We start from the raw sequence: 13373 nt of genomic DNA, 5'->3' as shown, positions 1-13373 counted from the left end.
TCCAGAAAAAAACATGAATTTCTGCTTTATTGACTATGTCAAAGCCTTTGACTGTGTGGATCACAATAAACTGTGGAAAATTTTGAAAGAAATAGGAATACCAGATCACCTGACCTGCCTCTTGAGAAACCTGTATGCAGGTCAGGAAGCAACAGTTAGAACTGGACATGGAACAGCAGACTGTTTCCAAATAGGAAAAGGAATATGTCAAGGCTGTATATTGTCACCCTGCTTACTTAACTTATATGCAGAGTACATCATGCGAAATGCCAGGCTGGATGAAGCACAAGCTGGAATCAAGATTGCTGGGAGAAATATGAATAACCTCAGATATGCAGATGACACCACCCTTATGGCAGAAAGTGAAGAGGAACTAAAAAGCCTCTTGATGAATGTGAAAGAGGAGAGTGAAAAAGTTGGCTTAAAGCTCAACATTCAGAAAACGAAGATCATGGCATCTGGTCCCATCACTTCATGGCAAATAGATGGGGAAACAGTGGAAACAGTGTCAGACTTTATTTTTCTGGGCTCCAAAATCACTGCAGATGGTGATTGCAGCCATGAAATTAAGACGCTTACTCCTTGGAAAGAAAGTTATGACTAACCTAGATAGCATGTTCAAAAGCAGAGACATTACTTTGCCAACAAAGGTCTGTCTAGTCAAGACTATGGTTTTTTCAGTGGTCATGTATGGATGTGAGAGTTGGACTGTGAAGAAAGCTGAGCACCGAAGAATTGATGCTTTTGAACTGTGGTGTTGGAGAAGACTCTTGACAGTCCCTTGGACTGCAAAGAGATCCAACCAGTCCATCCTAAAGGAGATCAGTCCTGGGTGTTCATTGGAAGAACTGATGCTGAAGCTGAAACTTCTTTGGCCACCTCATGGGAAGAGTTGACTCATTGGAAAAGACCCTGATGCTGAGAGGGATTGGGGGCAGGAGGAGAAGAGGACGACAGAGGATGAGATGGCTGGATGGCATCACTGACTCGATGGACATGGGTTTGAGTGAACTCCGGGAGTTGGTGATGGACAGGGAGGTCTGGTGTGCTGCGATTCATGGGGTAGCAAAGGGTCGGACTCAACTGAGTGACTGAACTGAACTGAACTGAAATAGTAAAAAGCAAACAAAAGGATAAATAGATTGTACACTGAAAAATCTCCTATTTCTGTTTCCCAGATACTCCATCAACCAATGTGGTTAGTCATGTGTGTGCTCCTAGAGATTTAAAAAAAAAAAAAATTTTTTTAAATGCTCATACAAGCACATGTGTGTTCATTCTATTTTACACAAATAGCTACTACACACACTGTGTAGTATTATAATGTGTTATACTACTGCACACACATTGCTTTTTTAAAAAAAAATCTTAAGGTATTTTAATATTAACTATTTAGGAACAATTTATTATTTCCAAACATTTTCAGTTCAAAGTACCCTGTGTACTACAGTTTCAGTAACACCGTATTCTTTGCTTTTTCACTTAACACTGTAACAAAGGGTATTTGTTGGACTGTGTATAGCATCTGGCAAGATACCCATCGGTCTGTCCTAGAATATTAGGGCAATGATAGGACTCAGGGGCCTAAGACTTTTGCGAAAGGTCACCATGCCTGCTCAATCACCGGGTTTGTTGCATCTTAAATATACCCTTGTGGTCAGGGAGGTACTCATTCTGACTGTTGTTATTCAGGAACTGGGGGGACAACAGACCTTGAACTTACTTACAGAGGCTTACTAACAGAGGCTTACTCCAGATGTTCTCATTATGTGTTTGGTGTGGGCACTGGATTCAAGGACTCAGTGAGCCCCTGGAAGTCAAAAACAAAACTGCCAACATTTGTGTTATGCCTGCCATTTCGCAAGTCCTTTACAGTCTGGATCTTACTCCTTGAAACAATCCTGAAAGAGAAGTAAGGTAAGCATTGTCTCTACCTTACCAATGAGAAAGCCTCCTGGAAGGCCTTGAATCAGATCATCTGACTCTAAACCATGTAGATTTCATCAGCTTTTCACATGGGTCCTCTTTGTTGCCAAAGCTCAGCTGATTGGAATGTTTTCTTTCCTGCTTCTGCTTCCTCAGTGGATAATAACTATTAATGGCAAATTTCTGAGGGCTTAATCTTGTCAGATACTAATCTAGGCACTACATCTTAATTATTTAATCTTAACAACCACGAGAAGTAAGGTTTACAACCATACTCTACAGATGAAGAAACCAAGGTTCAGAGAGGGTATGTAATTTGCCCAAAGTCACACAATTAGTTGGCTCCAAAATCACTGCAAATCATGACTGTAGCCATGAAATTAAAAGACACTTACTCCTTGGAAGAAAAGTTATGACCAACCTAGATAGCATATTCAAAAGCAGAGACATTACTTTGCCAACAAAGGTCCGTCTAGTCAACGCTATGGTTTTTCCAGTAGTCATGTATGGATGTGAGAGTTGGACTATAAAGAAAGCTGAGTGCCAAAGAATTGTTCCTTTTGAACTATGGTGTTGGAGAAGACTCTTGAGAGTCCCTTGGACTGCAAAGAGATACAACCAGTCCATCCTAAAGGAGATCAGTCCTGGGTGTTTATTGAAAGGACTGATGCTGAAGCCTAAACTCCAATACTTTGGCCACCCGATGTGAAGAACTGACTTATTGAAAAAAGACTCTGATGCTGGGAAATATTGAAGGCAGGAAGAGAAGGGGATGACAGAGGATGAGATGGTTGGATGGCATCACTGACTCAATGGACATGAGTTTGAGTAAACTCCGGGAGTTGGTGATGGACAGGGAGGCCTGGTGTGCTGCAGTCCATGGGGTTGCAAAGAGTCGGACACGGCTGTGCAACTGAACTGAACTGAACACAATTAATAATTGATAGAGCGAGGATGTCAATCAAGGTCTTCCTGACTTCACTGTGTACTCTCTTAACCACTGTATAGACTGGCCTGAGTCAGCCCATCTCTTCCCAAGAATTATATTCTTCCCAAGAATTCAAAGAAAGATTTGCTCTGGAAATCCAATACCTTTTTATTGTTTATTTTTTTGGTCACACTGCATGGCGCATGGGATCTCCACCAGGGATCGACCTCATGCCGGCTGCACTGGTAGAAGGGAGTCTTAACTGCTGGACCACCAGAGAAGTCCTCCAATACCTTTTTTACATACAGTGGTAAGCTGTGGCGTGGTGGGGGCTGGGGGATAAAGCAAGGTATGATAGTGAGCATCCCTGGTTATGAGTTCTTCAGCTTGGAGAACTTGACACCTGGAGTCACTGTGTGAGTCCAGGTAAAGTCTCTTTTTCTTTGCCAAGTATTCCCATCCATAACGTTGGGATTAAAATTTTGCCACAAAATGGAAAAAGAGAAAGAAGAAGAAAATATCAAGGTAGAGTTGAGGGGCAAATATTTGAGTCTCACAGAATGAAGACATTCTTTATATAAATATAAATTTGAAATGTCATTAATGCTGTGGTGATAATTACTACTCTGCCATGAATTAAGTACAGACCTGGGAATCGGTTTCCCAGGTTCATCTCGCTAAATGAAGAGGGTTGGAAAGTATCTGTATATGCCTCTGGTTTTCCGTGCCTGAACTGAGCCACCCACCTCTTTCTCGATGGCCTTCTCCAGAGAATGGTGCTTCTGGGTCTGCCCTGAGAGAACCTCCTATGCACAGTTCTTTCTCTGCACTCAGCCTTTGCTCCCAGTGGGGTGACTCTGGAACAGATCAGCGCTTGAAGGAGTGCTTACTTGTAGAGCTCTGCAGAAGAGGCAACCCTAATAAACGTGAGGCAAGAGGCAGGAGAACACGGCGACGTCATTCAGACTTCCTTAGGACTATCCCTTTTCTATTGTGACACTCAGAGCTGTGGATCCCGTCAGCTTGTGCTTCTCAGTATTCTCCATGCTTCATCTGACCAAGAACTGGCAAGTCTAACCTTGTCTTCCTTTGATTGACTGGATAAGTGAACTGTACGTGGGTGTCCGAATTCCGTGCTTTTGTGCTGAGCATATCACACTGCTTCCCAGGGGTTGCCTCCAATCCTGTCTCATCTCAGTGGTTGCCCCTGATGCTCCCGGGCCTCTAGTTCCTTGTCGTGGGTGTGGGACAGGGAAAGGAGACCAGAGAGAGCAACAGAGGGGAGAGGGGAGCGTGGAAACAGCTCAGCGCCACAGGACTGTATTTGTGGTGCTTTGCTAGCTTCCAGGAATCCCGCAAAGGAGGGATCTGTTTAACTGGCAAAACCCACAACCAGAAGGGACAGAACTGTTTCGCGATGAGCAACTGGAGTTGTCATTTGCTTTTTCTGGACAGAGGTAGCTTCCAGAGGCTACCTGAGCAGACTCTTCCTGAGCAGATGTTTCCTTGTTGACCTGGAAATGATTTTTCCGGATAAACTTATCAAATCAATGACTTTTGAATATCAGTGTACATTAAAATCACCAGGGGGCATGGTAAAAATGTGCCCCATTCTCAAGGGTTCTTATTCAGTAGATCCTGGATGTAGGCCAGGTATCTGCATTTTTAACAAGCATTTTAGGTAATTCAGGTAGTCAGTGGACCACACTCCCCAAAAGACTTAGATTTAGTTCCAGTTTCCCTTCAACCCAATTTTTGAAATAGGCTCTTTCTGCTGCAGTCTATTTGTTTTAATTACTTTCTTTATTGAAGGATTTACTAGCATCTCCATGTTTACTGTCTGTTTCATTCTCACATAATCACAGTAACTGGAAAGGGAGTCAGAGATGGTTAGCTCCATTTTATTGAGGGTGAGGGGGTGGAGGTGGAACCGAGGCATAGGGAGGGGTAAGTCGTGATGAGTCAGCCACAGAGGTGGGAATTGAAGTCCAGAATTGATGACTCTCAAACCAGGCAATCTTCTGGGGCCTATTTTCTCAGCTTGTGATTTCATATTTAATCATAGTTATTTCATAGGTGTCCAATTCATTGTGCTTGGGTAAGCAAAGTGTATTTGAGTTTTAAACAAAATAGCTTAGCATCCATCAGTGTACTAGGTTAGCGTATTGAAGCTTGTCTAAGCTTGAGTTAATATCTGCCCTGAGAGATGATGTGAAACTGACTTAATGTGCTTCTTTCTGTGCTTGCTTCCTTTATCATTTCTGACTTTTTTTTTTTTTTTTTGGCCTGCTTCATCATACAGGATCTCAGTTCCCTGACCAGAGTCTTAACCACTGGATTGCCAGGGAAGTCTGATGAAGACTTTTACGAGAATAGATTTCTCTTCCTCATGTCAACAGGAACCCCTCTCTGGTCTTTTGGTTAAAGGACTAAATCAAAAAACCTCTTTTATTTTTTTCCAACTTGTATAGTACTTGGAAAATCTTGAAAACTCTCAGTTTACTTATTTTTATTACAGTGTTACTTAAATGTACAAATATAAAGTAAGAATATAATGATCTTTTATTTATAGTTCTTATATAACTAAAAAATATAAGTTTGCAAGTTAAATACAAATGATATCATAAAACTAATACCATTCAAACTAATATTATAGCAATTTAACATGGCAGATGATGTATTTTGCTGAGACTAAATTATCCCTTGTATTGTGATTATGGTATTCCTGTGAAAACTCAGCTTCTTTTGAGTTCAACATACCTATACCACCAAGTGACCTATATTATCTCAATTTTCTCATCACTTTTCTGTTAGAACTACTGTGACAATGCAGTCTATGATGTGGTTTGGCTTTCATTTTGTGCATGAAAACACACTGTCATTTTAAATCCACCTCTGTTCTTTTCTCATGATCCCAGAATAGTAAAAGCACCACTAAGACACACATGCAAATGCAGGTATTGAAATCCCAAGGCCATACCAGGTTGTAAAGTGGTCATTCAAATAGTCCAGAATGCCTAAATTAAGAATTACTGTTCAGATTCACTGGTTCCTAAACTTACACTACGATCAAAAGCCTTATCTACTGTGTTTACTTCCAAGAACCCCATTTTTTTAAAGTCACCTAAATTAATAGACGGGGAAACAGTGGAAACGGTGTCAGACTTTTTTTGACTCCAAAATCACTGCAGCTGGTGATTGCAGCCGTGAAATTAAAAGACGCTTACTCCTTGGAAGGAAAGTTATGACCACCCTAGATAGTATACTGAAAAGCAGAGATATTACTTTGCCAACAAAGGTCCGTCTAGTCAAGGCTATGGTTTTTCCAGCGGTCATGTATGGATGTGAGAGTTGGACTGTGAAGAAAGCTGAGCACCGAAGAATTGATGCTTTTGAACTGTGGTGTTGGAGAAGACTCTTGAGAGTCCCTTGGACTGCAAGGAGATCCAACCAGTCCATCCTAAAGGAGATCAGTCCTGGGTGTTCATTGGAAGGACTGATGCTGAAGCTGAAACTCCAATACTTTGGCCATGAAGAGTTGACTCATTGGAAAAGACCCTGATGCTGGGAGGGATTGGGGGCAGGAGAAGGGGACGACAGAGGATGAGATGGCTGGATGGCATCACCCACTGGATGGAATCACCCACTGGATGGACATGAGTTTGAGTGAACTCCAGGAGTTGGTGATGGACAGGGAGGCCTGGTGTGTGCTGTGATTCATGGGGTCGCAAGGAGTCGGACACGACTGAGTGACTGAACTGAACTGAAATTACATTTATTGATAATTTTCCTTTTTTATTCATCAGACATATAAAATTACCATTGCAGAGCTTGTGATCACCACAGGTAGTGATCACTCTAAGCAGCTTATAGTCCAAAACAAACAAAAAAGAGGACATTCTAGTTATTCTGTGCTGCCTGCCCAAGGGTAAATGGAAACTTCCTACTAAACTTTGCAAGAACTCTCATACCGTCGGACCTCCTCCCACCGCTGCCTTTGAGGACTCTTGGAGTTCTAGAGAGGTCAGGTTAGCCTTTCTTGTACAAGCAAAGCAGCCGCTTCACCCAATTTGGAAGGATTAAAGCTTGTCCTAGTTTTGCTTGATTGTTGTACTTCTAGCATGCTAAAGACCTAAAAAATAAGAGAAAGAAAATACAACAGAAGGCAGCATTCCAGTACCAAACTGAAAAGAAACACAAAAACAAGAGAGCAGCATGTTTTTAACAGCTTGCATGGAAAAAGCGGAAAAAATATTGACTGGGGTGTTTGGATAGCACTGTTCATTTTCTCTCACCGCCCGCGGTATTTGTCTTACGGAGCAGGAGCCAGATACAATTCTGGCGCACATGCCGGAGGAAGGGGTGGAGGGGTTCTGTGGAAGCTTGTGGAAGCGTGAGGATATAGCGGGGGAAATTAGGGATGGAGACCCAAATGGCTCCGGGCCAGGATGAGATCGGGGGAGGGAGGCGCTAAGTCTTTTTTCCTCCTGGCCTCAAGCATCCTCTTGGTCCCCTGAGTCCTAAGAGGGCACAGCACAGGTCACGCAGGTAGGTTCCCGACGCCTTCAGATCAGCACGAGCAAGATGAATCCCTGCCCCTGTTTCTTTCGCCTGGGAAAAGGACACGGAGGCTCCTTTCGCCTTCTAAGCCCACCTGTCTTTTGGAGTTCAGACCTACAGCTCCGGAAACGGGGACCTGGCAGGGGTCTCCACCCGCTCTGCAGGAACTCAGTTCCCGGACTTCGGCTCCGGCCGAGCTCCGGCCTTAGCCCCGCCTATCAGGGCGCGGGGCGGGGCCAGGGTGTGGGGCGGGGCCAGGGAGCGCAGCGGGCGGCCGAGTCCAGGCGGAGGAGGAAGAACATGGCGGGTGCGGCGGGGCCTGCCACCGGCTCGGGGGCCGCCGGCGGAGATGGAGACGATTCGCTCTACCCCATCGCGGTGTTAATCGACGAGCTCCGCAATGAGGACGTGCAGGTATTGGAGTCGCGCCCGGCAGCGGACGCGGGCTTGGCTGAGCGCGTGGTAGGGAAGGGGGCCAGCCGGCCCCTGTTGTGGGGGAGGCCCGGGGATAGAAAGCCGGGACCCTGAGCTGAAACTTGACGGGGAGGAGGGGAGGGACCCATGAGGGGTTCTGGTGGCTCGACCCGGCGGCCCCGGAGCCTGCCCCGCACGCCTTATTCTGACCCGCTGAGGCGGCGGCCCGGCGTCCCACCTGGTCCTGGGTGCTCGTGGGGGAACCGGCTTGCCGCCCGGGAGCCCTTTCTGGGCCGGGCGGTGAGGACGCCGGGGCCGGCGGCGCCGGTAGCGGGGCGAGCGGGAGGCGGGCGGCGCGGGGCCGCGAGGGGCTGCAGGACGCCGAGGCGCCCTCTGAAATGCAGGGGAATGACTGCCTTCCTCGCGGCCTGCTGGAAACTGGCCTGGCTTGAATGGAGGGGTGGCTAAACTAACCTAAAGGAGGCGGGATGTCATCTCTGATTGAACTTTTCTTTGAAAAGCCTGGGGTGGTACTCAACCATCTCACCTGCTTGACCACTGCTACATTTCTCTTTTTAAAATTGTCTCGCTTTTCCGGATATTGTATTTTCTTTCATTTCTTTAATGGGCCCGTCAGAGGATTTCTCCTGAGAAATAGCTAAAGAAGGCGTGTTCCCTTGTTTTTGAGGTTCCTCATAGAATAAAGTGTAAATTAAAGGTTTTTTTTTTCCTTCTTATCAGTATGCCATTACCTCACCTATTTGCAGCTACTCTCTTTTGGTCTAAATCACAACTGCTTCTTTACTTCATTCTTCTTTCTACTTTTTTTTTTTAAAGCTCCGTCTCAATAGTATTAAGAAATTATCAACAATTGCTCTAGCACTCGGAGTAGAAAGGACACGAACTGAACTGCTGCCATTCCTTACAGGTATGTGACTCTTTGAGGAAAGTCCTGGGCATTTCTGTTTTCCAGTGGCTTTCAAAACTTGGATTGTTGTTTTGTATTTGTTGCCCATAGTATTAGTACTAAACTGAGCCTGTTGTTTCTACTGTGAAGAAACAGGGCAAAGCATATATTGTAATGTTGTGGCCGGACATATTCAGATATTAATTATTTAGCTAATAGAAAAGTAATTGATGTGCGATTATGAATTTCTAGTTCCTTCTATAAAACAAATCCATGAAGACACTTGATTGAGAAGGAGGAAAAGGCTGTTAGGATGGCGACAGATTGTCTAGTTACATATGGAGTGTCTTCCTAGTTTTGTGTGAGTGTCCAGCTTTGGGCCAGCTATCCTTGTTGATGAGTACTGGGTTCTTGTCATTTCCAGATACAATTTATGATGAAGATGAGGTACTGTTAGCTCTTGCTGAGCAGCTGGGAAATTTCACTGGCCTGGTGGGAGGTCCTGACTTTGCCCACTGTTTGCTGGTGAGTATATTCTGCCTGCTGTCCTTCTAGAACTTTTGCGGTATAAATAATACATTGTGTGGTGATAGGACAGTGCAGCATTTTTTTATGAAGATCTTTTTATGGATAGTCACAGGAGAACAAATTGAGAGAACAAATAATGTAGGCATTTTGGACTCAACCTTTCTTATTTTTTCTGGTTGTGAATGTGGGAACTTTCTCTTTTCTAACTTGTTACCTTAGCAGTTAGGAGAAAAAGGGCTGGATTGTTTCTGTTCATGATTTTTTTCCCTCTTATAGTGGAAATCTTAATTCTCATCTAACAATGCTGTGGCTTTGGGAATGTTTATTAGTTTTCTCTTTAATTGTAAGTGTAACTTTTGATTCTGACTTCCTTTGTGAATTTCATGAATTCAGTTTAATTCAGTTGAAATTTACTGAGAACCTTCTATATCAGTCACTGAAGTTACAATGTTCATGTTAAAGATGAGCATTGGGAGGGTAATAAGGCCTCTGTCCTTTTGTGTCAACAAGTAATTACTATGTGGTGTTAGATGGAAAAATTTGAAGCACATAAAAGAGAAAGGGATTAACCCAGGGTGATCAGGAAGACGTCCTTGGGAGAGAATGTCTGAACTAGGGTGTGAAAGATGACTAGGAATTTGACAGCTGCACAGGATGATGGGGTTGTATGCTTCAAGGCTTCAATATTGGCTGTATTATATTGCTGACTCTCATGACTTCTGTCTTTACCTCTGACCTTTCCATGGAGCTCCAGATATAGATATATGTAGAAAGATATAAATATCTGTGTTATGTATATCTGCTATGATTTTTCTACTTGGGTGTCAAACAGGCATCTCAAATTTAGTATGTCTGAAACAGAACGCAGTTTTTTCCCCAAAATGTATCCTAATTAGTTGTCCCATTGCAGTAAATCGCATCACCATCTACCCAGTTAGTTGGACAGCCAAAGCCTGGAAGATATTCTTGAATCCGTTTCCCCTCACTTCCCACATCTAATCCGTCAATCACTCCTGTAGATTCTGCATGTATTCCAAATCAGTTCTCTTTCTTCCGTCTCTACTACCGCTTAGCTCATCTTTCCACTGGTCTTTCTAGACCACTGGTCTTTCCTCTAGATTATTGCAGTAATCTAGTTGCTTTCCACTCACACCTTCTGCCCCACCACTCTAGTTGACTCTTCACCCAGAGATGGATCACTCCCTGCCATGGTTCTTAGAAAATTCATAATTTCTACCTTAGTTTGTACCTTAGTTTATAAAATTTGCCCCTATGAGCTTGTCTCATCATGTTCCCTTTAATAACCTCGTTCCATTCACAATAGTCTTTGTTCTGTTCTTTGAATACACCAAGCTTATTGCCCTGGATAGTCCCTATAATAACATGTGTTTTTGAGCTTCCTATGACTGGCTCCTTATCATTTAGATGCCAGCTTTAATGCATCTCAGCAATGCCTTCCCTGACCTCTCAACCTGAAATTCCTTCCCCAATCATCCTTCACCACATCAGCCTTGTTTTTACCCCCTCTTTGGCTGCACCACACAGCTTGTGGGATCTTAGTTCCCCAACCAGGGGTTGAACCCTGGTCCTCAGCAGTGAAAGCACAGAGTCCTTACCATCGGGCTGCCACGGAATTCCCCCTGTTCTCTTTACAGAGAGTTATTGTCCTGATGAGTTGTTATCTTCCTCCATTAGAATATAAAATTGTATTCAATGTCCTGTGATAAAACGATAACGGAAAAGAATGTATATGTGTAACTGAATCAGTTTGCTGTACAGCAGAAATTAACATAACATTGTAAGACCACGGTACTTGAATAAAGTAAATCTTTAAAAAATTAAGAAGAAAAGTCAAAAGACACCCCCCCCCAAAAGTAAACTAGCGCAAAGAAATCATGGCCTTATTTCTTCCCTCTCCTCAGTGCTAGAATATAAAAGTAATTATCATTTTAAAAGAAAGAGTTTAGGAGCCTTGGAAGTGTGAAACTGGTTGATTGCAAGAGTATAAAGTGTTGGTGCTAGAGTAGGCAGAAGTGGTGGTCCCAGGGCTGTAGGAAAAGGTCATGGAGAAATAGGCCACGTTTCAATCAAGAGACAGGAGCCTGCTCTTCTGTAGTGGTGATAGAGATTATCAATGATACTGCATGAGAGGAGGTCAGAGAAGGCAGTGGACAGATCGTGAAAGGCCTTTACTTTTAAGAAAACAGTATCTTTTCAGAGGGCTTCTGAAATTTCCCTTAGGAAAGCTGAGTACCTTGTGTCAAATAATTTTTGAAATGTATTATGTAGACACCCTTGTTTCCTTTGACTCATAATTCTATTTCACTCTCCTGGTCAGTTCTACATGTGGCTTTTGTCTTTAACATTGGCACTTCACGGTGTATCCTGAATTTGTCCAGACCGAGTGCAAACCCAGAAGAGCAGCAGTTGAGAGAATCAGCCCTCTGCACTTTTCCCTGGGCTGTGCTGCACTCGCTCACTGATCCTAGTCAGGGCCAACCCCTTTGGTCTCTCCTGTTTCTAAAGCTGCAGGCAAGGTTTCCTACTGTCTCTGTACCTTTCACTTAATTGTTCTTTCATAAAGTCCCACTCTATGTCTGGCTCATGGAAAAATTCTGGATGCATTCTGAGAAAAGTAATTTTGTACTCAGCCTTTAATAGTTTGGAAAAGGCAGTGGTGTGGAGTGAACTGACAGAGGTAGCTTCCACCTCCAGGAACGGTAGAATGATACTCCGGGCGCCGTGGCCTCAGTGTCCTGATGCGGGGTCCTCATGTAATTGTGGTGCCCAGAGGTGGTCATGTTTCTGCACTCACTCTTGAGGAAGTACACATGGTTCTGTCGACTTTGGCTATACAGCTTTTAAGTCGAGTGATTCAGCTCACAGTGATATTAATACTGTGTCAGGTCTCTTCCACCGTGTCATTCGTAGACACCATCTGGGAATCGCCATCTGGGACATGAAATCTTGGCTGTCCTACAGAAATCGTGTCTTCAGGTTGGACACAGCATATGCCATCACCGTGTGAACTGAAAGTAACCATTTGGTGTGATGTAGCTAACATTCTGGTTACTTGTCCCACCTCCCTCCAGTCACTTTAAAAGGTGATAATCTGTATCTAACCTGGTTGAGTAAGTTTTCTCACTGGTTTTCCATTTTGGTCTGTGCAGCCTCCTCTGGAAAGCCTGGCAACTGTGGAAGAGACTGTGGTTCGAGACAAGGCTGTGGAGTCCCTGAGGCAGATCTCGCAGGAGCACACACCAGTGGCCCTGGAGGCTCACTTCGTACCTCTGGTGAAGCGCTTAGCAAGTGGGGATTGGTTCACCTCTCGCACATCCGCATGTGGTTTGTTCAGCGTTTGCTATCCCAGGGCTTCCGTTGCTGTCAAAGGAGAAATTAGACAGTAAGATATGGTATTTTTTAGTTATTTGGGGTTATTGGGAGCTCACAGCTGACAGGATACACAGTACCCTGTTACCAGTGAGTGGCTGGTATCAGGGTAGTCAGATTGATGACAGCAGTTACCAGTGTCCAAGTGCACATACCAGTGGGTTGCCTTTGTTACTTCTATGAGTAGAAGTCTAATGCCTGATGTTTGTAGGAGAAAACCTCTGAAATTCCTGTGTGTGTTGGGGGATGCTTACTCAGTGACATGTAACAGGAAATACCTTCATTATTTTATCTGTTGCAGGTACTTCCGTTCCTTGTGCTCAGATGACACACCAATGGTACGCCGTGCTGCTGCTTCCAAATTGGGTGAATTTGCAAAAGTTTTGGAATTAGACAGTGTGAAAAGTGAAATCGTTCCTTTATTCACCAATCTAGCTTCAGATGAACAGGTAGGTTAACTCTTAGTAATTAAAGTACACAAATATGTTCTTACATTTGAAGAATTTCTTCGGATGTTTTGGTTCTCATGTTAGGATCATTTTTTTTTTTCAGAATTATTACTTAATTCTGGCCTGGCTAAAGTTTAAGATTACCCATCCCAGTGTCCTTATAATTCTTTCTTAGCCAAACGGTAATTTTCTTTTCCATTTAGCAGCTGTTGAAGGGGAGTTGAGGAATTGGGAGCCATAATTAGGAAGGAAGACCAAAGCCACATTAAAG

At 43.8% G+C, this 13373-nt stretch overlaps 1 protein-coding gene and 1 long non-coding RNA gene across 4 annotated transcripts in view; one reads left to right on the top strand and one right to left on the bottom strand.

Annotated features, from left to right (window-relative positions):
* Positions 1 to 6608: 6608 nt before the first annotated feature.
* On the bottom strand, positions 6609 to 8183 carry LOC147357421 (uncharacterized). The gene is made up of 2 exons (XR_015141818.1): positions 7509 to 8183; positions 6609 to 6986 (listed from the first exon to the last, which is right to left on the bottom strand). It is a non-coding gene; the product is annotated as an uncharacterized LOC147357421 (long non-coding RNA).
* Positions 6982 to 13373, top strand: part of PPP2R1B (protein phosphatase 2 scaffold subunit Abeta) — a 36027-nt gene continuing 29635 nt past the window's right edge. For all 3 annotated transcript variants that reach the window (XM_086339157.1, XM_086339158.1, XM_086339156.1), the window contains exons 1-5: positions 6982 to 7828; positions 8666 to 8756; positions 9160 to 9260; positions 12434 to 12666; positions 12955 to 13102. In XM_086339157.1, the coding sequence (XP_086195283.1) occupies positions 7439 to 7828; positions 8666 to 8756; positions 9160 to 9260; positions 12434 to 12666; positions 12955 to 13102 (963 nt within the window). In that variant the 5' untranslated portion in view covers positions 6982 to 7438. The remainder of the gene's footprint in view (positions 7829 to 8665; positions 8757 to 9159; positions 9261 to 12433; positions 12667 to 12954; positions 13103 to 13373) is intronic.

The sequence above is a fragment of the Bos grunniens genome, chromosome 15 (genome assembly GCF_055505025.1).
Source record: "Bos grunniens cultivar Pamir isolate PY7600 chromosome 15, Bosgru_T2T1.0, whole genome shotgun sequence".
Classification (NCBI taxonomy): Eukaryota; Metazoa; Chordata; class Mammalia; order Artiodactyla; family Bovidae; genus Bos; species Bos grunniens.
The sequence above is the reverse complement of the archived record's forward strand: the minus strand, read 5'-3'. Positions and strand labels throughout refer to the sequence as shown.